Source organism: Puma concolor, chromosome D3 (genome assembly GCF_028749965.1).
Source record: "Puma concolor isolate L17-30 chromosome D3, mPumCon1.1.hap2, whole genome shotgun sequence".
NCBI lineage: Eukaryota > Metazoa > Chordata > Mammalia > Carnivora > Felidae > Puma > Puma concolor.
In genome coordinates, this window is record NC_141678.1 from 22,839,711 (window position 1) to 22,864,173 (window position 24,463).

At 39.8% G+C, this 24,463-nt stretch overlaps 1 protein-coding gene across 6 annotated transcripts in view; it reads right to left on the reverse strand.

Annotated features, from left to right (window-relative positions):
* Positions 1–7,836: 7,836 nt before the first annotated feature.
* The window catches only part of HORMAD2 (HORMA domain containing 2), a 95,051-nt gene continuing 78,424 nt past the window's right edge, over positions 7,837–24,463 (reverse strand). For 5 of the 6 annotated variants that reach the window (XM_086682108.1, XM_086682110.1, XM_086682109.1 and 2 more), the window contains one exon: positions 11,261–12,248. In XM_086682108.1, the coding sequence (XP_086538234.1) occupies positions 12,144–12,248 (105 nt within the window). In that variant the 3' untranslated portion in view covers positions 11,261–12,143. Of the gene's footprint in view, positions 8,139–11,087; positions 11,233–11,260; positions 12,249–24,463 lie in introns of those variants that run through there. The other variant, XR_015242363.1, reaches the window with a different exon arrangement.

Here is a 24,463-nt window from a genome sequence, read left to right on the forward strand (position 1 = left end):
CTATATTGTCCTGAGTCATAGTTATTATAGTGTAGCCCTCCCCACCCATTTTCCCCCACATCTTCAACCCCTCCTTCGAAGAAGTCTCTGTGAATCTGAGAGAAGCAGTGACAGGCTGTTGGTTGGAAGAGCTGATTGGCTACCTGACCCGATGCCTTCCCAGGACTAGAAGACTCTGACAGAAAGGAGTAGAACTAGTTTTCAAAACACTCGCAAGAGCTTAAAGGAAGAGAATACAGATTTGACCTTAGTTTTAGGTCAAAGAAAAAAATAATTTTATCCATTTGTCTGCCGGGTATTGCATCTTAAATTTCAAACAGCTCCTACCTGCAATAGCCCCCAGGGGACATAGGACCAGTGACTGTGAGTAAAAGGTAATCTAAAGGGAAAAAAGGTGGTGAGGTGGATTTAGGGGCTCAAGCTAGTGAGTTCTGGTTTCCAAAAAAGCCAAGTTTGACTTAGCAGTTGAGATACACCTGATTTTCTGGTAGCACAACTCAAGTTAGAACATTGGACAGGAAGCTTGACAGAGCAACTCAGCTGCATGCAAACTCCAGAAGGTACTTATTGTGGAAATTTATGCGCATACAAAAGTAATTCCCAGAGACGGAACTTCAACCTCATTGTAAAGGTTGGTCCCTGGTCCCCCTCTCCCCTTCCTCCCCTGTAAATGGGTGACACAGCCCAAGGGAAGAGTGAGGATTGATGTGACTGTGTTTCTAATGCCATGACTGGTTTTCTTCAGAGATGGGAGTCATTCTTTGACTTTCCCTTTTGAATACGTTTTTCTGCTGCTGCCTCTTTAATTAGAACTAGAAATTCAATTAAGGAGGGAAAAAGAGAAACAGTCTTTTCAAGCCAATTTCTCTGTGTTCCTGAGAGGTTTTGAGGTTAGGTCGCACATATTCATGCTGGTTACCTCTCTGGCTATTAACAGGATGGCATGTGACCTGGCCGAAAGCTGTCGCTGGTCATGGCAACGACCACTACGGTCTTGGCTTCAGAGCCTGCCCTTTAACGTCTTGGCATATAATAACAGTTTTGTTTACCAGGTAAATGGGTTTTTTTGAACATTTACTATTACTATTATTATTATTATTACTGGAACACCTATCAAAGAAAGAGAAAGCAGCCATGCCAGGGTATGATTAGAGGCCACTGTGCCGTATCAAGGACTTCAGGTTTCCTGTTGACTAGCCTACATTTTTCTTTGCACCAAGACTCACCACCCCCTGCCCCGCCCCTAAGAAAACTGAACAATGCAAAGTAGAGACAACATAAATGTTTTGATGGGAAAAGTCACGCTATGTTTCTAGGCTACAGTATTTTTTTCAAGTCTCTTAAAAGAAATCACGCTGAGTCCATTTTCAGGGAAGCTCTTGGACCCTGGAGAAATAAGACATCTACTAAATCAGTAGCCCCCACCCCACCAATCATGGTAAATGCTTCCAGACTTGGCTGAGCCAGTATTTACAAAGCAGACTATGAAAATTATCTGAATGTTCAATCAAATTAATATCTTTCTGTGGGAGAATGTTCACAAGGTATAGCTAACTGAAAAGAGAGAGAAAGAGAGAGATACCACTAAATTAAATGCTTTTGTACACACACACACACACACACACACACACACACACACACACACACACAGGAAATACACAATTATGCTATAATGAGTGGTGGGACTATGAGGTAATTTTCTCTTCTTCTTCATACTTTTCTTATTTTTCAAACTTTCTACCATAAGCAGGTATTATACTCATAGTAAAGCATGGTGTTTTATTAAAAGCACAGCCTTTGGAGCCAGACTGCATGGTTCAAATTCTGGTTCTCCCACTTCTTTCAGTGACATTAAGCAAATGACTTAATTTCTCTGTGCCTCATATTCCTCACATAGGGCTGTTATGAGAATTAAAGAGTTAATATGTAGAAAGTTCTTAGAAGATGTCTCGCACATAGTAAGCACTAGCTAAGGATTTGCTAAATGAAGAAGAAAGGACTTTTTAATTTACTCAAATCATGGTTCATTTTCTCTGGAATGTCATTGGCCATATTTCTATGGGGTTCATATTTTGTAAGTGTTGCTGAATTGAGGACACTTATATCCCTATGCTTCCGTTTGTCCTCACCGAATATAGTTAGCGTGGATGCATGACATTTGATGGGTAGCTCAAATTCTTAAAGTTATTTGCCAGGTCATGACAAAGAGCAGGGATTTCCCAGGGGTATACTATAACCATCCCCCACTCCCTCATTTGGTCATAGCTGAATTACGGCAAGCCTAATTCTCTCCTAAACCACAAGCTATACTATCACAATTTGATTCATGACATTCACAGAACCGGAAGGATCCTTGACCTTTGGTAAATTCTGCCCCCTTGCCCAGGTTGAAATGCCCTGGGTAAACCTGGTTCAGTGATACGTGCCTCACTTCCTCACGTAGGCCTGGGAGGAGCAGAGGGAAATGAGAACCGGCTTTGTGGTAGATAGTCAAATAGTTGTGAAATTGTTAATGACTGATAGAAGATGAAGGGTATAATGATGAGGCAGAATGAGTTCAGAAGGATCTTTTCCCAGCAACAGGAGAGTATCTACACAAAAGCAAATCCATAAACTTATACATGTCTTACAGACCAAAGAACTGAATGATAGAGCTCATTTTTGTTTTGTGATAAAAAAACATGTGTTGGTGAGGTGTAACCCAGGAACAGACAGAAAGAAAGAAACTGGAAAGAAAGAAGCACAAAACGGACGGTGCCTCCTGCCTGGGGCAGGAGGACAAGATGGTACTGAAAATCCTATAAAACCACACTGATGCTGTTTCCTTTCAGCCAAGGGAAAAACAGTCTAGAAAAAGGAAACTCCAAATCTCTTGTTTACCCAGCTGTCTGTACAAAGTGAATTATTCATGATTAAATGTGAATAATAAACCTATGCAAATATTTGTTGTATTCTCAATTTTGAGGAGGTTGGGGAGTAGCGGGAAATGAAGTCACTTTAGAGTAATTTAGTTAACTATTTTCTTTAGAAACATATCAAGAATATAGATTTTGACTGTTATTTATATATTTCCCTCCCAACACCAGAAAAAAAGGTGTTTTTTTTTTTCTTTAGGAGGCTATGTCCTATTGGAAATGACAATCTAAAGCTTTTCTCTTAGTATCATGACATTTATATAATTTCCTTAGAAACTAATTGTGAAAGTTTTTTTTTTTTTTTAATTTTCTGACTTTGGAGGGTTAAAAAGGCTTACAGCAGAAGTTCTTCTATAATGGGAAACCTTAACTGACAAGTTTCCAAGTATCTGCTGCTTACTGTAAATTCTTACCTATAAATTTCAGTTATAGGTTTTTGATAAAGGGAATATTACAATAATACTGATACCTGGCAGTTTTAAGCTGTTTATCATTTTGGTTACAGAATTGGTTTAACAGTTTCCATCAGAACTGTTAGCCCTTTAGCTAGAACTAGGTTAGATTTTATGTAGCTTGTCCATTCTAAGAAACACTTAAAACCCAAGCAATAGCAAGGTAGTGAAAGGTGTCTTATCATCTTGCAACCTCTAACTTTTCAAAGTTAGTTTATACAGTGTGTCATCACCATACCTTCTTAAAGAGTTCATAGCATGCAAACGGCTGTTCTATGCATTCTGTAATCATAAATGAGTTTCATTAATTAAAAACAAAAAAAACTTGCCCCATCCTTAAGCTGAGTTCATTCTGACAAAAGCCCATGTTTCAGTTAACCATAGACTAGGTTCAGATGAATCTCGCTTTTGCTCCACAATAATCTCCATGTCGGGAGGAGGGGCCAGAGAACTGTTCTGGTCTCCCTTGGCTCCTGGGATTTAGGCTCTGTCTAGAACTATTGATGAATGGGCTTGCCCTCCAAGGGAGCTCTCCATCCCTCCTCCCAACTAACCCAGAGTCCAAGCAGAGGGATTCCAGGCACCACACCAGATTTAGAGTAGACTGTCCCCACCCACTGCTTCTGCCTCATGGTTGTTAAAAACCCTAGGTGGGTCACCATCCATGTTTTGCAGCTAATGAAACAGAAGAAATGGGAAGATAAATTTCTTGTCCAGAAATAAAGGGAGAACCAAGATAAAGACTAAAATTCAGAATTTGACTAACAAATCTCTAGTAAATTCCCCACATTATCCTACCCTGCACCACCACCCCCACCCCAATCAACCTAGAAACCAATGAATTGGTGGTTTACCAGTAACAAGCACAATTCCTAGCACTATGATTAATCTGCCACTATCTTTTTCTTCTGCAGTTGTTATTTCTGGAGATTTGGACAGTGCAAGATGGACCATACAGAGGAATAAAAGACCAGAAAGTCATCTGAGCTACTCCCCAAACTTTAGGCATACTGCACTGAAACCAATCTAGACTTCCAGAAAAGATAATTCTACCACCTTCTCTCAGATTCAAATCACACTGACTGCATCCTAAGCCCATTCTCTTTTATTCTGTGTTGACTGGAGATAATTATTCTCTTCTTCTTCTTCTTCTTCTTCTTCTTATTTTTTATATTTATTTTTGAGAGAGAGACACAGAGAGCAAGTGGGGGAGGGGCAGAGAAAGAGGGGAAGACACAGAATCCAAAGCAGGCTCCAGACTCTGACCTGTCAGCGCAGAGCCCAACGGGGGCTCGAACTCATGAACCGTGAGATCATGCCCTGAGCCAAAATCCGACGCTCAACTAATTGAGCCAACCAGCACCCTGATAAGTATTTTCTTATTAAAATAAACACATTAACGTTGCATTGTAAGGTTAACTGGCAATGTTAATAAGTGGCAAACATAGGTCTCAAATAAGAGATCGAAGTGGTAATAAACATTTGGAAATGTTTGGAAAAATATGATCTATATTTAATAAAACCCAATCAGTGAGTGGAAATTGGCTTCATTATTAAGATTTCCACTATCCTGTTTCTCCTAGGGTCTATAGTTATCTTAGCAAACTTGCCTCTCACTTTATAGGAACCTGTCTGCATTACAATTTAGTTGAGTGGCTTCTTTCTCACACTATTACAGCTGGGGAGCCATTTCATTATGCTGGCAAGTTTCTGAACCTGCAGTATAATTAATTCCTTTAATAGGCTCCTCCTTAGGGAAGGCCCATTAGTAGACATCACTAGGAATTAACATCTTAGTCCAGAAGAAAAGCTCTTTGGAGGCAACAGTGAAACAGATAAATCTTTGTTGAGAGATGTGGCCAGGGGACTTCACCACAATTCCTTGTGGTTTCAGAATGACATGCATATTCTGGGACCCACAGATAGGCAGAGATAGTTGTCATTCTCAGTAATGCCCTGACCACACCAGTTCTTTAACATAAAGAGGTAGTTCTAAAGGTTATAATTTCTTAGAAGAAAGCAGCATGGCTGGTGTGCACACTGAAGGCAGGGAATGAAACTCTGCTCACTGACAGACTATGCCTATCAAGAAAGGCTACTAGCTATTTAAAGCATACTTGAAGGCTGCTAGACAAATCCGTTTTATTTTATTATTTTTTATGTTATTATTTTTTAATGTTTATTAATTATACATAATAATAATAACATTTTTGAGAGAGGGAGAATGCAAGCAGGGGAGGAGCAGAGAGAGAGGGAGACACAGAAACTGAAGCAGGCTGTAGGCTCTGAGGTGTCAGCACAGAGCCTGATGCGAGATTCCAACTCACGAACCCCAAGATCATGACCTGAGCTGAAGTCTGACACTTAATGGGCTGAGCCACCCAGGTGCCCTGACAAATCCATTTTATATTAACCTACTAAGGATTTTTTTCCCTCCTTTGATCTTGTTAAATAGTAATGAAGTCCTTCTGTTGGACTTTGAGTATTTTCTTGATTATTTTCACATATGGTCTCTGGAAGCAAGATGACTTTGGGTTCAAAATCCTGCTTCTGCTAGCTGTGCGACCTGGGGCAAGTGGTTTAACTTCTCTGTATCTTAGATATCTCCTCTGAAATGGAGATAACAGCAGCACCTACCACATTTGATTTGGGGAGGATTAAATGGATGGGCACATGTAGGTGCTTAAGTAGAGTGCCTGGCCCAGTGTTAGCGCCACTGATGTTGACTAATATGGTGATTAGCTCTGCTGAGTGGAGGTCTCACCACACCGCCTGCCATGTAGGCCTGAAACACAGAAGCTGAAAAACTCTGACAAAGCAGAGGAGTGGGTGTGTGGGCCCTGGGAGGGGCACTGGCTACAAAGGGATATGAGAGAATGTCTAGAAGGGACAAAAAATGCTCTAGATCTTGATTGTGGTGGTGGTTACCCTGGGGTAAGGTTAAAAAAAAAAAAAAAAGAACCCCACTCAAATACTTCTTTCCCTGACAAACCCTCCTTAATGTACTAGTCCAGGCCCTAATCACTTTGTTTCTGGGTTAATGCAAAAGTCTCCTGGTTGATTTTCTGTCTCTGAGCTCTTCTCTAATTCCTCCTTAATGTGCCCATGCTCACCCCCTCTGGGACCCCTTCAGTAAACAGGCCTAGAACAGTGTATGTTGCCATTTGTTTAATAAAGAGGGAAAGAAATGAATGTGCATATGCTAGTATGTTTACTTATTTGTGCCTAAAATAGGTCTGGAAGGATATATGAGAAAGTGGTTACATTAGTTACTCTAAGAGGAAGGGAACTGGGTGGCTGGGGACAGGGTGGAAGAGATGTTTTTCATTATATAGTCTTTTGTTCCTTTTGAATTTTACATCATGTGGATGTATTACCTAATCAGAAATAAATAAATAAAATGTAGGAAATAATAAGAACGCTGCCAAGTTCATCTATTCATTCAACAAATATTTACTGGGCACCTACCACTTACCAGGCATATAGCAGAGTTAACGTGTCCATAGCCATGATTGTGTTTCATCAGCAGGATCCTTCATAAACAGTGCGTCACAAGCCCTGTCTGCTTGGTTAGTTTTAAAGCTTGCTTATAGGAGATAGAATGTGCACTGGTTAATTACAGTGGTCATGGCTGGCATATGATTTGGGAAAAAACAAGGTCAGGGTCAATTATGCTACAAAGGATCTCCTTCCATATACTGAAAAGACACAAAAAGGTATAGAGTAGCAAGGATATCAGATAATACCTCATAACTAACATGTACTGAGCATTAATTTTCTGTGTGCCAAACATTCTTCTGAGTACTTTACCTGTATTAACTCACTTAGGTCTCATAATAACTTTGTAAGGAAGACACTATTATTGCCCCCATTTCACAGATGAGTAAATTGAAGTACAGAGAGAACAAATGACCTGACCAGAGTCACACAACTAGTAAGTAGGATGACCAGGGTTTGAACCCAGGTGATGCCTAATTCCAGAACCCCCTAGTTTTAACCTCTTTACTGCTTTTTGGGAAATGGATTTATAAAATCTCCCTTTGCTCCAAAATATCTGTTGAAATTCTATCATTAATAAAAGTGTCATAGAATTTTACAGCTAGCAGAGGCCTCAGTATGCATTGGATTCAATTTTTATCCAAAGGAACAACATCCTGGACAACTTAGCTTGAACACCTCTCATGATGAGGAACTCATTACGTCCAGAAGCAGTCACCAGCTGACAGCTCTAATTATTAATAAAAACTGTAAAATGTTGATTGCCTTTTGTACCAGACATTTTGCTAGAGCATGGGGTAGAAATTCTTCAATATACTGGGCCCAAATCTGCCTCCCTGCAACTGCTTCCCACTGGGTCTGTGGTCTGCTCTTTGGAACAACACAGATTGTGTCTGTGATTCCCTGCATGTCATGACATCCCCATATATATTTGAAGACAGCTACAAAGTTCTCCTTAGATTTTATTTTTCCCTGTTTATTCAATCTGTTCTCAGATCACATTCCCTAGGTGAGATTCATTTTTCTTATTAACAAGCTTCTGTTTGAAAATGCAAATGTGGGACAGTAGCATATTAAACCTAATCTGATGCCTCCCTGCCACTGAACTGTCTTGAGAGAAAAGGAGTTTCCATCTGGGGAAAGGAGCAGGGAGGGTGTTGAGAAGAGAGGCGACTCGGAGCATGGTTCGACTGCTAGCACAGGTTTGGAGTGGGTGTTGATACAGGATCTCCAGGTGGGCAAAAAGCATCACAGTGATCGTGGGCTCCCAAGACTAAGGAAGGAGACATGCCAAGAGTTAAAAAACAGCAAAACTGATGAACACCTGTTGAGCACTGGCTTTATGCATGCTTAGGGCAGTTAGCTTTCATCACCTTGCTTTAATCCTCACAACAGGGTCACCAGGTAGGTGCCATTATTATCCACATGTTACATATTGAGTAATATGAGGGCTGGAAGGGGAAATAACTTGTTTAGAAAAAGGCAGTCCAGTTTTGAAGTCAGCAGCCTAAACTTTTCCTTAACTACTTTGATGAAAGGATGATGAAAACCTAACTTTGCCAGCTTACCCCAAAGCTGATTAGTAATTATCCAAATGGAACTCAGATGCCTGAGACTTCCACAGTCTTAAGGAGTTCCGCAATATCCAAATAATGACCCCCAAAAGTCCACTCTTACACCAGGTTTCTGTCCTAAGTATTTGAGTCCTCGAGGAGTGTTCCATGCTCCATCGGTCTGTCTTGGATGTTTTTGACTATCTCAGTGAGCCTGCCTCTCCACTTCTGTCATGATGAAACCCCTGTACTGCTGAACCTCATGAACAATTAAGACCAGACTGAAATGTTTAATGAGGCTTTCCCCGAGGATGCCCTATGGAGCAAGTCTCACGTGCAGTTTCCAGCCAGGTTGTAGGGATCAACCTAAAATCACTATAGGTTTACCCACCACCTCCCACACAGTCAACCAATAGACTTTGTGAGCCCACCACCTCCTACAAAAGTCAGACTCAACAACTGTGACACTTCCAGAAGGTAAAACCTTATTTGCAAAATTGTAGTGCACCCAAGGGGAAGTTACACGAACAGATTAGTATCTCAAGCCTCTCTGTATCTGGATAGGATCTTGGCTTTACCATTGCATAACCAAAGAGTCCGTTAATTAAGGCCCTAAAGGGTGCCCTCATCCTCTGCAGAAACTGAAAACTGCATAGCAAGTCTCAGCCAGGGCCTCATTACACAACATACAATCACAGTTAAAATATCGCCTTTAAAAAAATACAAACCAATTCTTTCTAAAGAGGATACATTTCGGATAAACAAAGGCATTTTCTCATTTGTATAGAATCTAGGTTCATTCAGTGTGGAGAACCTTGCCTTAACTCTTACAAGCAGTTTGTTAAACCTCATTTTATCATCTGGATATTCCTTCTGAATGATGATGATTATAACTGAGAATTATTTGTACTTTAAGAATCTGTGGAAATCTCCAAAGATCCAATACTATTGGATTTGCAACCACAAATTAACAAATGCTAAGATACATTGAAATTGGCTCTAATAGTGTCATTTTAAAACCATATACAACTTTGAACTTGTGTGAATGCAACTTTGACACTGATGAACATTTCCAGCCTCTTCCTGGCAGAAGTGAGCTGGAGAATGAAAGAACCAGACACCAGAGGGACCTGCAAGAGGGGAAATGAAGGTGTGGTTTCGGTGCTTGGCTTCAAAGGCTAGCGGCAATCATGGGTCTAACCCCATCACTTTCCAGCTAAACCAATTTTCTGTAAAGACAGAAAAACCCCAAACGGCCGATGTCAAATTTCCCCTGCATCATTTTTAATTTAACAATGTCCCAGTTTCCAAGCTGTCGTCATCTAGTCTTTGTAAGTGCACTGATGAACCAAGCACAGGCAGGGGGAGGGAATGGCTAGAGTGTACACCTCAGACTCTCCAGCTTGGGGTCTAAGTTTTCATTCTTTTCACTGAAGTTCTAGCTCCTTGATGAACTTGTTCACCCATTCCATTACTATTAAGGCCAGAAATGAATAGACTAGAGAAAAGATTTTTCCCCCTACCAATAAATCATTCAGTAAATAGAATTGAAACCCTCCAATCTTGACAGCTGGTTGCACATATGAGCTCTGGTGTGTATAATCAGCTAGTTCACATTTTCATGGTTCTAGGATCCTTTTTTTTTTTTTTAAGATTTTATTTTTAAGTAACCTCTATACCCAGCATGAGGCTCGTACTCACAACCCTGAGATCAAGAGTTGCATGCTCTTCCGACTGAGCCAGCCAGTCATACCTCAGATCCTCTTATAATAGATCTCCTTCCCTGTGTGCCTGTGCTCAGCCAAGGGCATAGGCCCGGAAGCTTCTCTCTGCTGCCAAACACACATGTGCACATGCACATATACACACACACATTGGGCATACACATTCCACCTAGTGGCCTCAATAAAAGACCGTTCCTTTGGGGAAGGAGGGTTGTTAACAGAGACAATAAAATCACTATAGAAATTTTCTAGACAAATTCAGATTCTAGACTTTGATCTTAGGCCAAATAATGAAAATTGTAAATACAGATCGAGAGCCAAATTCCCCTTTTAGACAAAATGGTTTCTCCTGAAATCCAGATTGACTAATTACTCCATATAACTAATTTGTTTTGAGTCAAGGACTCCTAGGGTCTTTGTAAAGCTCCCTTGCGTTCACTTATAATGGAGGTATGCTCACTACCTCAGAAGGCAGCCCATTTCAAAATTTTGGCAACCTGTAGAGTTAAAAAGTTCCTCCTTAAACTGAGCAAGATTGACCTCCCATAGTTTTCACCAATTTGGTCTTATATCTACCCTCTGGAGGGACACAAAATAAACTTAATCCCTCTACTAGACAGCTAATCTCTTTATATGATTCTCTTAAAAGAAATTGTGGTGACTCAGGCTACAATCCTATGAAGGATATAATAAACCCAATACCTTTCCCTCCTCCCTGCAGTGGCAGAGTAAGCCTAGTGAGTATACTTATCACGCTGGGAGAGGGGAAAATGCTCCTCCCTGGCAGGCCTTGGATGAGAGTCTGGCAAAGGGTAGTGCTGGACAGACAGGCTTTCTCAGATTTTCCTCTCTGTTATGATAACCCGCAGCCTTCTGCTGGCTAAAGTACATGTCTGGCCCCAGAGATTCTCCTCTTAGTCTGGGTCAGAGGTCCAGGGTTCTTACGTGTGCAATAGAATCCTGGGAGTTCTCTGCAGGGCCCCACCCTCCAAGATTTTGATTTAGTAGAAATGAAACAGGCCCGGTAATTCCGTATTTTAACAAGCGCTCCAGGTGCAGATGTCCTTACTACATTTGAAGAAACATCAAACTAAGTGAAGAAAGAGAAGTAAAAAAAATACTGTGCATTTTGGTTTTATTTAACTGGAAAGCACACATATTCAACATTTAGCTTATTGAAGTCCTATCCATTTAAATTAAGTTATTAAATTGCATGTTACTAAATAATAAAAACACTTTCAGTCACTTATTATTCATCTAATACTAATCATTAAGTCTGTCAAAATTCCCTCAGAATGAGGGAATGAACAGTCTGCAGGTTACAGACTGATAAACTGAAGTGTTTGTTGGGAAGCATTCAACGTGGGCCTTAAGAAGGGAGCCAGTCTTCTGCATTGCAGCCTATTGCCTGTCTCAGGTTGGCCAACAGAGCAGGGCATCAGGCCAGATTTGAGGAACTTTACAGGGAGAGTACACTTTGGTCCAACACTTGGCTGATCAATCTCGTGATTGAAGTTAACATAAAAATCACACCTGCATAAGCACCACCGCATACATCCATGCAAGTCTGTGGGAATTCTAATAAAGCTATAGAGGGTTCCAGTACACAGGTTACAACAAGTTACAACATTTCACAGTAGTCTAAATACCTGGGGAGTTTAGTTATGCAAAGAAAACCCTCCTTCCTTTGAGAACAACAGCTTATGTCTTTTCAAAATAGCTGCTGTGGTTCTTTTACAAATATAAAGGCTGTCTTGTCTCTAACTCAGCCTTAAAGTAATGCTATCCCAAGGCAGCCCCAGTAACCTTGTTTTCTTGTGACAAAGTGAACCCATGCTCTACTCAGTAAGTTAGCACTTAGTAAATTGACTAAAAAAGTTGAGCAACAAATTTAGTAAAAGATTTTGGTGACAGGAACTTACTTTCCTATTAAGACACTTCATGCATGTTTGTTGTAAAATAAAATTATTTTAGAATAAATGCAGTGAAGGTATCTAACTTTCATTTTCTGTCAGGGATGAAGACTTTCACTGGTTCGCTGACCTTCCTCTTCTTCCTGGAGCTCTGAGAACTTTGCTGACTGCACACAAAATTCATTCTTTGAATCTGTGAGAATCACCAGAGAGGCACAATTCAGCAGAGATTTTGACGTCTGCACAAGGCATATACAAGACAGGTAGACCAAGCGTTAATCCCTTTAGCTGCATAACGGATCCAAACCTGCTTTCCTGTGGACTGGTTTGGCCCTGCACAGAGGCCCTGCTGCCAGTATCAGAGTCTGGTATTCCAAGTTTCAGGAGCTGAGGTCCCCTGGAGGCAGCCAGTTTCAGGGACAGTTTCTTGGCTCCCTTCAGTGAATTCAGCACATCCAACTCTTAAGGGAAGAGTTGTCAAGGTGTGGGGCCAACAAGGAGCAATTAAGGGTCAGGAGAGATCTAGGGCACTGATTACTTTAGAAGCAAATATAATTGAAGTCCCAATTTCAGTTAGCAGCAACATACAGCCTTATCTTTCCTATCATATGTTCAGATTAATCAATTGGGGAGGACATGACCCTTCTTTCTGCTGGAAGAGAAGTGTATATTATTGATTAGAAGGAAGTTAATTAGTGAACCATCATGGATATATATCTTCCCATTGGGCTCGGATTTAGTAAAGATTTTAAAGCTTATTTTTGCTTAACTGAGAGAACAACTGGATGTGTTATAATCTTGCAAACAATCCCTAATGCCTGTAATTCCAAGAAACACAGAGTTTTTATATTTTCCAGCCACTAGATGGGAGGAAAGGTTTTTCAATATCCTCTCTTCTTTCTTTGGTAGGAAAATGGAATAAAACATATTTTTAAGCAAGATTTGTCAGAATATCTAATAGAGGTTTCTAACACCATCCTGTTTTCTGTTATAGACGTAAGTTTTTGTTATTATTGGTATGTTACTACTATAAAATAGTAGGAGTGTCAAGAAAGCACTTAGGTACCATTTAGAACCAAAGATTGGGTCTACAAATGGCTACTTTAATCACTGTTTTTCTTTAGCTTTAGAAAGCATTTGAATTTCTGATCTCAGAAACCACTAATTCTCTTTGGCTTAAACTAAGACATCGATTTTAAAATTCTGAAAAAATAAAATGAGCAGCTCATCAAATAACTGGTTTGTTTAGATATGTAAAAGCATGAAATGGTCTGCACTAAAGGGAAAGAAACAGCAACATAAAGCACAACCACCAATTTCTTTATCCAGGAGATGAATTTGTTACAGTGTGGCTGTAAAAAAAAAAAAAAAAAAAAAAAAAAGCACTCAGTAAAATTCAGCTTTTCTAGAAATGTTGCTTGGGTATGCTTTCCATTCCAATGAAAATTTCCTCACTTCTATCAAGTCTGGGTATACTGAGAAGAAAGGAAGATGGATATACAAATCCTCAAATGACAAGTTGGCCTGATGGTTTAATAGTATTGTTTTCTTTTTCTTCTTTACTCAAAAGTAAACCAGTTTTATTACAAGTTTCAGAACTGTATGTTTATTGCAGTGAGTTAATCAAAACATCTTTAATAATGTATACAATTTCAAGGCAACCAGTGAGGCCTGGGAACTCTCAATGGGTTTATGGAAAACTAGTGCATTCAAAAGCAAGTATGTGATCGGTCAAGGGACACTTTCTAACATAGACGAATAATCTATATTAACTGTATATAAACCAACAATTTATCCATACATTTTTCTGAGTGTATTTCAACTGGCTGAGTTTGCATATATGATGCCAAAGCCAACCAGGCAAGCAAAGGGCCAGTGATCAGGCAGCCTAGACAGATTATCTGGGTGATCTGAGCAACAATGGATGATCATCAAATGATGTCTAATGCACATCATATTATATTTAAACAGTTAGCTTTAAAATTTTTTTTAACGTTTATTTATTTTTGAGACAGAGAGAGACAGAGCATGAACGGGGGAGGGGCAGAGAGAGAGGGAGACACAGAATCGGAAGCAGGCTCCAGGCTCCGAGCCATCAGCCCAGAGCCCGATGCAGGGCTCGAACTCACGGACCGCGAGATCGTGACCTGAGTCAAAGTCGGACGCTTAACCGACTGAGCCACCCAGGCGCCCCTAAACAGTTAGCTTTTAAAGTGTTTCTTTTATACAGACTAACAAGGGGCTACTATGATACACTTACCAATAGGGCCTCAGGAGTAGAGTATCTACATATATGTCTGAAAAAAGCCCTGAAGATATGCTTTGTGCTATAGGAGATTTCCCTACTTTCCATTTTTGGCTTGGTAACATGTTCTCCATTTGAGAAGCCAGAGAACAGGTTTTGCCTTAAGCACAGATAGGATAGCTAGCTGACTTGGTGGCAGTATTTGAACAGCACTGGAAAGGGTCCTTTCTTCTAAATGATTCCATTTATCATTTATTCCTTTATTCATTTACTGAAAAACAAATGTTTACTTGAATGTTCTCCCAGAGTTCTGTATTTGGCCATCTTTTCTCCTTATTCTTCACATTCTGCATATGTCTCCTGGGAATCAGTCACCAATTATAAGCAAAGACCTCCACATTTATATATTCAGCCTAGATCTTCCTTTTGAACTCCAGATCCGTGTGTGTAATCAACTGCCTACTAATAGTCTCCACATGGATGTTCCAAAGAAAACTCAAATGCAATGTGTCCAAATTGGAATTCATCATCTGCCTCTCAAAGCCAACTCCGAATCTTTGTTCCCACTCTCTGTGATTCCCCTAGGGGTGTCCCATTGAAAACCCAAGACTCATCCATGGCTACTCCATCATTCTCACACTACCATCTAACTAACCGCTAATTCCTATTGATCCTACCTCCTTAACAGCTCTCAAATCCATCCATTTTTCTCTACTGCCACTGCCTCTACTTTAGCCCAGGCCAACATCATCTCTCCCAAGTACTAAGTCTTGAACTCCCACTACTACTGCTTCTCCAATCCATTCTCCACTCTGGAGCCTAATTTGTCTTATATGAAATCTGACCATGTCAGTCGCTGTCATCCATCCACTAATGACTTCTCACTGTCCTCAGGATAAAGTCCAGACTCTGTGTGGCCCTTGCCTACCTCCGCAGCTTCATCTTGTCTAGACTTACTGAGAGCTACTTGCAGTTCCCCAAAAGGGCCCTGCTCACTTCGCTCTGGATTTTGCCTTTAATGCCCACTCCCATGCCCTGCTTCCCCCTTCATCACCAGGCCCAAGGTCAGCCCTGGAGTTTCTTCTGCCTACTGGCCTTCTGAGATATCTCTATGGTTGCATTCTGTTCTTACCCCTTTTGTGGCATTTACTACATAGTATTATCAGGCCTATGTATCAGTCTGCTCATCCAGAGGATAAACTCCTTGAGGTTAGTGACAGTATCTTAGTTATCTTTTTATTCTCAGTTCCTGATACCTGGCAGGTGCTCTTAAATTACTGGCTGAAAGAATGAATGCATTTTTAAGATGAATGTAAGACAAGCCCTGTGCTGGGCACTAGGACAATATCTCTAGCAATAAAAAGATGAAGACACAGACATTTTCAAGGATCGGGTCTTATAAGGAAGAGGCATTAAGTGCACGATTATAATATAATGCAATACAATATAATAAAAAATCCATTCAATAGCCACAATAGACATCCATTAATTAATTCAGCAATTATTTATTGAGTTCCAGCTCTGTGCATGGTACTGTTCTAGGTGCTTGGGACACATCAGTGAACAAAAGAGATAAAAATCCCTGCCCTATGGATTTTACAATCTAGCTGTGTTACTTTCTGGCTTCCTATTTTCCAAGGACATCTCACTGTTTTTAGGAAATAGACCAAAGTTAATATCTTGGCTTTTTTCCACACACCACCAGTGATTCTTTACATTTCTAGGGAGTGAGAGGGGTCACAGGCTGGCTATAAGACCCTGATGAAAGCTATCCCCTCTCTCCTCAGAATGCTCACACCTGCAACTCACACACTCATCCACTGTGGCAGGCCATTTGAGGGGGCACCCCCGAATATCTCTCAGTTATAATCACTACCCCCCAGGACCTGGCTCTGCCCAGCAGTACCAACCTCACCTCCCCACTTGACCTCTCACTCTCTGCCCTCAGTTTTCTCAAAGTGTACTTCTTCCTGATTCTAGACCTTTGCATATGATGTTCTTCCTGCCTAAAATGTTCTTTCCCCTCTACTTTTTTGTCTAGTTAGTTCATATTCATTCTTTAGATCTCAGATGAAAAATTATTTCCTCAAAGAAACATTCCCTACCTTAGTTCCAATTAAGTTAGGTCCCCTAATCATATGCTCTCAATAGAGTTCCAGGAGATCAGGGACATGCCTGTCTGTCTTGGTCACAACTTGTACATAGTAGGGGCTCAATATATATCTCTTGATGAATAAATAAGTGAATGAATCTTCAAAGAGTACTCTGCCTGCAGTGTAGAAAGGTACTTGAGGCATCAAGTGGATGCAGGGTGATGAGTCATACTGTGGTAGTAGTAAGGGGATAACTTGGGTGACAGTCCAGATGAAGAGAAGTCAACAGTGAGAGAAATATTTAGAAGATAGAGTCAGAAGGATGCCCAAATGGATATGACAGTAAAGAACAGGTAGGTAGGTCAATAGTGACTCCCAGTTTCTGGTTTAACTAACTTTATGGATGAAGGTACTGTTCTTTCAGGTAGAGAACAATGGCAGTTTTGAACTTGCTGAGTTTGGAGAACATGTGAAACCCCCAAGTCGACACATTGAATAGGCAGTGGTATATGGAAGTCTGGAGCTCAGGAGAGAGGTCTAGGATAAGGATGAAAACTTGAGAGTCATCAGCACATGGAGGCTAATTAATGACATGGGTGTGGAAGAGTTTGTTTATTGAGAGATCTGAGCGTGAGAAGGGAAAGGGGCCAGGACATAGCCTTAAGGAACTCCAACATTTACAGATTAGGTGGAAGATAAGCCAAGAAAGGAGATTGAGAAAGAGAGAGATAAAAGAAGACTAGCAGGCTGTCATGTAAAGAAAGCCAAGGGAAGAGAGTTCTAAGAAAGACTGGAGAAAATAAAAGAGACAATGGTGGTGGTAAGTAGTGTCAGTTGCTGGGAGGTCAAGAAAGATGAAGACAGAAATATATATAATTAATTTAGCCATATGGAAATTACTAGGTGCATCGGATTTGTGGGGACAGAAGTCACCTTGAAGTCAGTTGAAGAGTATATAAAAAGTAAAAAAAAAATTGAGACGGCAAATACACAAAATTTTATAAAAGTCAAGAGGGAGTAACCAACTCACCCTGGGAAATTTAGAAAAGTCTTCTTAGCAAAAGGGGGACATTGAGTGGGGTCTTAAATAATGAGTAGGAGTTCACCAGACTGGAGACAGTGAGGAGGTGAGGTAAGAAAGTCATTCTAGGCAGAAGATTCAGTACATTTAAAGACACTGAATCATGAAAACACATGGAAGGTATATGGGAAAGTGAGAAATGTCCCTTTATTGGCTCTTAGGGTTAAATGCTATGTATCCAATACACTCCTGTTAAAAATATAAATACTCCTGGGATTATTACTCAATATGATGTTAGTGTAAATTAACTCATCAAATGGTCTCCAAGTGGCAGCCTGCTGAAAGCAGGGCCTCACAGGCCTTGGAAAGCAGACATAAGTTTCAATATAGAAACAGCAGTTCAGGGTACAGTACTTACTTTGCATTAGGAGCTGGATCTGCGTGGGGAGCCAAGGGGGGAGGGGGCAGCCCCAGGCAACCAGGAAATATCATGAGTACTTTATGTGCCTAGGGTGAGATGAGAGTGCAGTGAATTTTGCTTACTTCAAAATTATTTGTCAGGTCAGATCTCACAAAATGTTTTCTCTTTAGAAAACCAGTCCTTACCAGTATAGATTTATAATCAAGTGTTAAGCATGGAATCTTTGGATTTGGAAGTTCCCAGATCAAGAAATTTTATGGTTCAGAGAGGGTGTGTGCTCCTATAAGTAAGTTATAGCAGTGATGTTAGTTTTGGTTCCTCTCTCTTAACATTTATCCTTTTTTTTTTTTCACAATTAAAGGTAAATCAACAACAAGTATAAAATAAATGCTATTAGCTCAAATGTAGGTCAAGTTAACATTGATGAATGAGCAGTAAGAAATTGAATGCTTAACGAGAACACATACCTCCAACTCCAGCAGAGCTGTGAGCTCTCTTATATGTTGGGAAGTGTCTCATGTTTTATTGGAATTTGTGAATTCATTTACTTTCTTGATTTCCTAAAATTTATGACCAGGGTTCTGGACCACAGATGTCTTTATTTAGGAGGTAAATATGTATTATCCAGAGTCATAACCACATATTTCCATTAATATCCAAAAGTTATTATATCAGTTCTCCCTTTCTCCATATTTTCTAATGCATCATATGGCTTTAAGAGCTCTAGGATTAATTCAGTTATTCAATAAACATTTTGGGGTACCTCTCTGTGCCAGATATAATGTGCTAAGCACTAACAGTACAAAGCTGCTCAAGACATACTACATGTGTGTAGGTCTGGTAGGGGGAAACAAACTGGCTACAGATGAAATGATAGTCATGTGTAGGGTACAGCAGATGTTCCAAAAAGATCTTATTAGCTCTTCCTGAGGAAGCTTGGCAAGGCTTCAAAAAGGATGCAGAGCTTGCACTAAATAGTGCAAGAAAGGGGCGCCTGGGTGGCGCAGTCGGTTAAGCGTCCGACTTCAGCCGGGTCACGATCTCGCGGTCCGTGAGTTCGAGCCCCGTGTCGGGCTCTGGGCTGATGGCTCAGAGCCTGGAGCCTGTTTCCGATTCTGTGTCTCCCTCTCTCTCTGCCCCTCCCCCGTTCATGCTCTGTCTCTCTCTGTCCCAAAAATAAATAAACGTTGAAAAAAAAAATTAAAAAAAAAAAAAATAGTGCAAGATGAAGAGAAATTCACCAGGCAAATGGCATTAGAAATTGAGTTTGCAGGGAGACTATTCTAGACAAAAGGAGCCCAAGTCCAGGTATATAAAGCAGAATATTTTGGAGAACTGGGATAGTTCAGTGCAACTAATATAAAGGGGATAGTGTGGTGGGCTGGGTCAGACAACGTCCTTCTCTGAAGTTTGGACTTTGTACTGTAATGGACCACCATCAAAAGTTTCTAAAAGCAGATTTGTTTTAGAAAGATTCCTGTGGCAGTAGTGTGAATGGTAGACTGGAGAGGAATAAGACAAGGAGCAATGAGGCTACTTCAGAAGAGAACCGATCTGGGCAAAAACAAGAGCAACAAGGAAGTTAGAGAGGAGAGGACTAATAAGGCAGAGGGCTGAGGAGAGAGAACAAATGCCTGAACCCAAACCTTAATATGACTTAATCATTCACTGAAACAAACACAGGGAAGGCAAATAAAGGAGTAAAAAATGACAAAAATTATGTTAAGTTTCTGGTAATGGCATTGACCAAGATAGGAAATAGAGGAAGCTCAGGGGGTAAGTGGTGGGAGCATGGTGGGGAGGATGGATGGAGAAATAATTGACTCTGTTTTCAAGATTCTGAAATTGGAAGTGAGATATCCAAATGAAGATGTCCACCAGGCCATTGATGATGTGATCTGGAGCTCAGGATGGAGGAAACTGCATTAAGAGCACATACAGAAAGATGTATTCACTATGGACAAAAGATGGGATATTACTTGGGTTGTCTGGGTAGCTCAGTTGGTTAAGCATCAGACATTTGATCTCAACTCAGATCTTGATCTCAGGGTCTTGATCTGAGGGTCATGAGTTCAAGCCCCACATTGGGCTACATGCTGGGCATGGAACCTACTTAAAACAAACAAACAAAAAGATGGGATATTACTTGAGGTCTGAAAGGAAGGAGGTAAAAGTAGATATAGATATGTGTACATTTTTTAATATAGGGGAAGGAAGTTGAATTATCCATATTCGATGGCCATAATTATTTTTACAGAGTTGAATTTAGGTTATCCACTTACAAAGGGAAGAAACTGATTTTGGGTGGTGCTTAAGACACTTAAGTGGTGAAAGTCTGAACAATGAGAAAGGCAGCCAATGATAGACATTTAAAACTAATGTTAATTGTTGCTTAGGTTCTGGACGGTTTTAAGCTATATCACCTTAAAATTAAAATATGTAAGTTTAACATATTAAATTTTTGCTTTTTTTACAAACATTTGAATGCTTACCATAGACCATATACTGTGCTAAAAGCATCACAAATATGATCTCATTTATTCCTTATGATAACTGTATGAGTGCAGGGAGGGGTTTTTATTCCTCTTTTACAGATGTGGAAACTGAGCTCAGAGAAGCAAAATGACTTGTTCAGTTCACACAGTAAGTGGAAGTCTTGAACCCAGGTCTCCTGATTTCAAATTTAGTGCTCCTTATAATTTATGTTTTCATCCCAAAGAGGAAAGTGAAAGCAGGAAATTGCAGGAGATTTCTGTGTAGGGTTCAAATCCTTCTATTTTGGGTCATAACCTAACAGGACCTCAAACTAAACACAGCCAAAGCTGAGTTCACTATTTTTCCTTTGTAACCAATTTTTCCTCATGACTTTTCAATTTCTATTAATCACCATTTCCCAGTCATCAAAGGTGGAAAACATAGTCACCTTACATTCTTCTCTCATCTAATGCCTACACAGAATTCTTGTAATGAGTAAATGGAATAGCACAGATAGAGCACCTGATATAGCAAGGCATATGCACAAGTCATTCAGTGACTGACAGCTGTTACCATTTCTACTGCCACAGGCATCCTCTACTCCAGCCAAACTGGATTGTTGTAGTCGGCTGAAAAATGAGCTGCCAAAAGATATTCCATGTCCTAATCCCTAGAACCCATGAATGTTACCTTATATGGCAAAATGTGGGGGGGCAGGGATCTTTGCAGGTATGATTAATGATTGTGAGATGGAGAGGTTATCCTGGATTACCTGGGTAGACCCTGCATATAATCACATGTATCCTTTTTATGTTTTTATTTTTTTAATGTGTACTTATTTTTGAAGAAGAGCGAGACAGAGTGTGAGTGGGGGAGGGACAGAGAGAGAGGGAGCCACAGAATCCAAAGCAGGCTCTAGGCTCTGAGCTGTCAGCACAGAGCCTGACATGGGGCTCGAACTCACAAGCCACAAAATCATGACCTGAGCGAAAGCTGGACACTCAACTCACTGAGTCACCCAGGCCCCCTAATCACATGTATCCTTATAAGAGAGAAGCAGAGGGAAATTTGAACACAGACAAGAAGACAACACGACCACCTAAGCAGAGACTGGAGTGATGTGGCCATAAGCCAACGAATGCCAGCAGCCACCAGAAGCTAGAAGAGGCAAAGAACAGAATTTCCCCTAGAGCCTCCAGAGGGAATTTGGATCTGCCTACACCTTGATGTCAGCCCAATGACACTGATTTTGGACTTCTGGCCTCTAGTGGAAGAATAGATTTCTAATGTTTGAAGTCACCAAATTTGTGGTAATTTGTTACAGCAGCCTTCTAAAACTAATACAGTTATATTCTCCAAACATACCTCATTCTTTTCCCTATTCACTATTTCCTGAATTTCAAAAAATGGAAATCTTCTATGACTTATTTTCTGTTAAATTTTGAATAATTCCTTCAAGGTTAATCTCTAACTGTTAATCTCTAATGGTAGAGGTAGGTAGCAAAAGAATTATTGATACCTACTGTGTGAAAGACATTGAGTAAGGCATTGCACTGCAGAGAGTATAAAACCGTAATATTAATGCAAAAGAATTCCCAAAGAAATTAAACCCAGACCCACATAAAGGACAAATTGTTTACAAACATTTATGCTGTCAGAAAAACACAATTACAAAAACATAATTTGGGGATTTGCTACCTACCTCTACTGTTAGAGAATAACTGTTCAATTACACAGTTATTCATACATCCTAAAGCCGCACTGTTATAGTAGCCATTAGTCAAATGTAACCATTTAAATTAATTAAGTTTAAATCAATCAATATTAAATAAAATTTAAAATTCACTTCCTCAGTTGTATTAGCCACACTTCAAGTTCACATATTAGATGTCACAGATAAAGAACATTTTCATCAACTTTCACAAAAAGTTCTGTAAGACAAACCTCTTTACAGTGGCAATCTGGATATAATCCAAGTAAATAGAAAGTTTCCTAGGGACCATGGTGATAATGGAAATACAGAAACTAAAAATAATTTTTCTTCAAAATGCAAAGACATTTCTTCAAAATGTAAAAATGACAATTTTCCCAAGATTATTTTATCAAGTTAGTGTAATCCCAATCAAAATTCCAATAGTATGTCTGTTGGAACTTAGTAAACTGATTCTAATAGTCACCTAGAAGAGAAAATGTACAGAAAAATCTTTAAAAAAAGAACTATGGGAGGAAAGGAGTTGCCCTTCCAGATAGCAAAACATAATACAAAGAGTAATTAAAACATAATGGTAATAACTTAGAAGTAGGCATATGGATCAGTGATATTGAATAAGAAGTCTAAAAACAAATCTATGTATGTATGGGGCTTTAATCTATGATAAAAGTGGCATTCAAATTAGCAGGAAAGGAAAGACAATTCAAGTAATGCCAACACAATGGGAAAATGTTCTCATATCAGAAAAAAAAATTCCAGCTAGTTTAAGAAGCCTGATGAAAAAGCAAAACCATAAACTTATTAGCTTATAACTTTAGCACTGGAAAGGCCTTCTCAATCAAGATACAAAATGACAAAACCATGGAAAGACATCCCATGTTTCTAAATTGGAAGATGTAATACTGTTAAGATGTCAATACTACCCAAAGACATCTACAGATTCTGTACAATCTCTGTGAAAATCCTAATGACATTTTTGCGTGTGTGTGGAAATAGAAAATCCACTCATAAATTCATATGGAATTTCAAAGGCTCCCAAAATGCCAAAACAATCTTGAAAAAGAAAAACAAAGTTGGAGGCCTCATACTTCAGATTTCAAAACTTATTACAAAACTGCAGCAATCAAAACATGTACTGGCATAAAGACAGACGTATCAGCCAAGGAATAGAATGGAAAGCCTAGAAATCAATCTTCACCTATATGACCAAATGATTTTCAACAAGGGCGTCAAGAGCATTCAATGGGGAAAATAAAGTCTTTCAACAAATGGTGTTGAGAAAACTGAATATCTGCATGCAGAAGAATGCAGCTGGATCCTTACACCACGTACAAAAATTACTCCAAATGGAGTGAAGAGGGGCACCTGGCTGGCTCAATCAGTAAAGTATGTGGCTCTTGGTCTCGAGTTTGTGAGTTCAAATTCCACAATGGAGGTACAGTTTACTCAAAAAATAATAAATAATTTTTTTAAAAAAAGAAAAGCTAGGGGCGCCTGGGTGGCGCAGTTGGTTAAGCGTCCGACTTCAGCCAGGTCACGATCTTGCGGTCCGTGAGTTCGAGCCCCGCGTCAGGCTCTGGGCTGATGGCTCAGAGCCTGGAGCCTGTTTCCGATTCTCTGTCTCCCTCTCTCTCTGACCCTCCCCCATTCATGCTCTGTCTCTCCCTGTCCCAAAAATAAATAAACGTTGAAAAAAAAAATTAAAAAAAAAAAAAAAAGAAAAGCTAAAAAAAGAGGATTGAAGATCTAAACATAAAAGTTAAAACCACAAAACTCACAGAAGAAAACATAGAGGGAAGCTCATATCATTATATTTGGCAAAATTCTCTTAAGATATTTTTTAGACACTAAAACTGAGACAACAGAAGAAAAAACAGCAGTGCCTGAGTGGCTCAGTTGGTTAAGCGTCTGACTTCAGCTCAGGTCATAACCTCACGGTTCCTTGAGTTCAAGCCCCGCATTGGGCTCTGCGCTGACAGCTTACAGCCTGGAGCCTGCTTTGGATTGTGTGTCTCCCTCTCTCTCTCTGCTCCTCCCAACTCACGCTGTCTCTCTCTCTCAAAAATAAATAAACTTAAAAAAAAAATTTAAAAAGAAGAAAAAATAGATAAATTGGCTTTATCAAATTTAAATTGTGCCTCAAAGAATACTACCAAGAGAGTGACTAGACAACCCGTGGAATAAGAGAACGTATTTGTAAATCATTATATCTGATAAGAGATTAATATACAGAATATATAAAGAACTTCTATAATTCAACAACAAACAACCTGATTAAAAACCAGGTGAAGGACTTGAATCAGCATTTCTCCAAAAAAGATATGCAAATGGCCAATAAGCAAATGAAAAGATTTTCAACATCACTAATTATTAGAGAAATGCAAATCAAAACCACAATGAGATATTACTTCATACCCATTAGGATGGCTATTATTTTTTGAA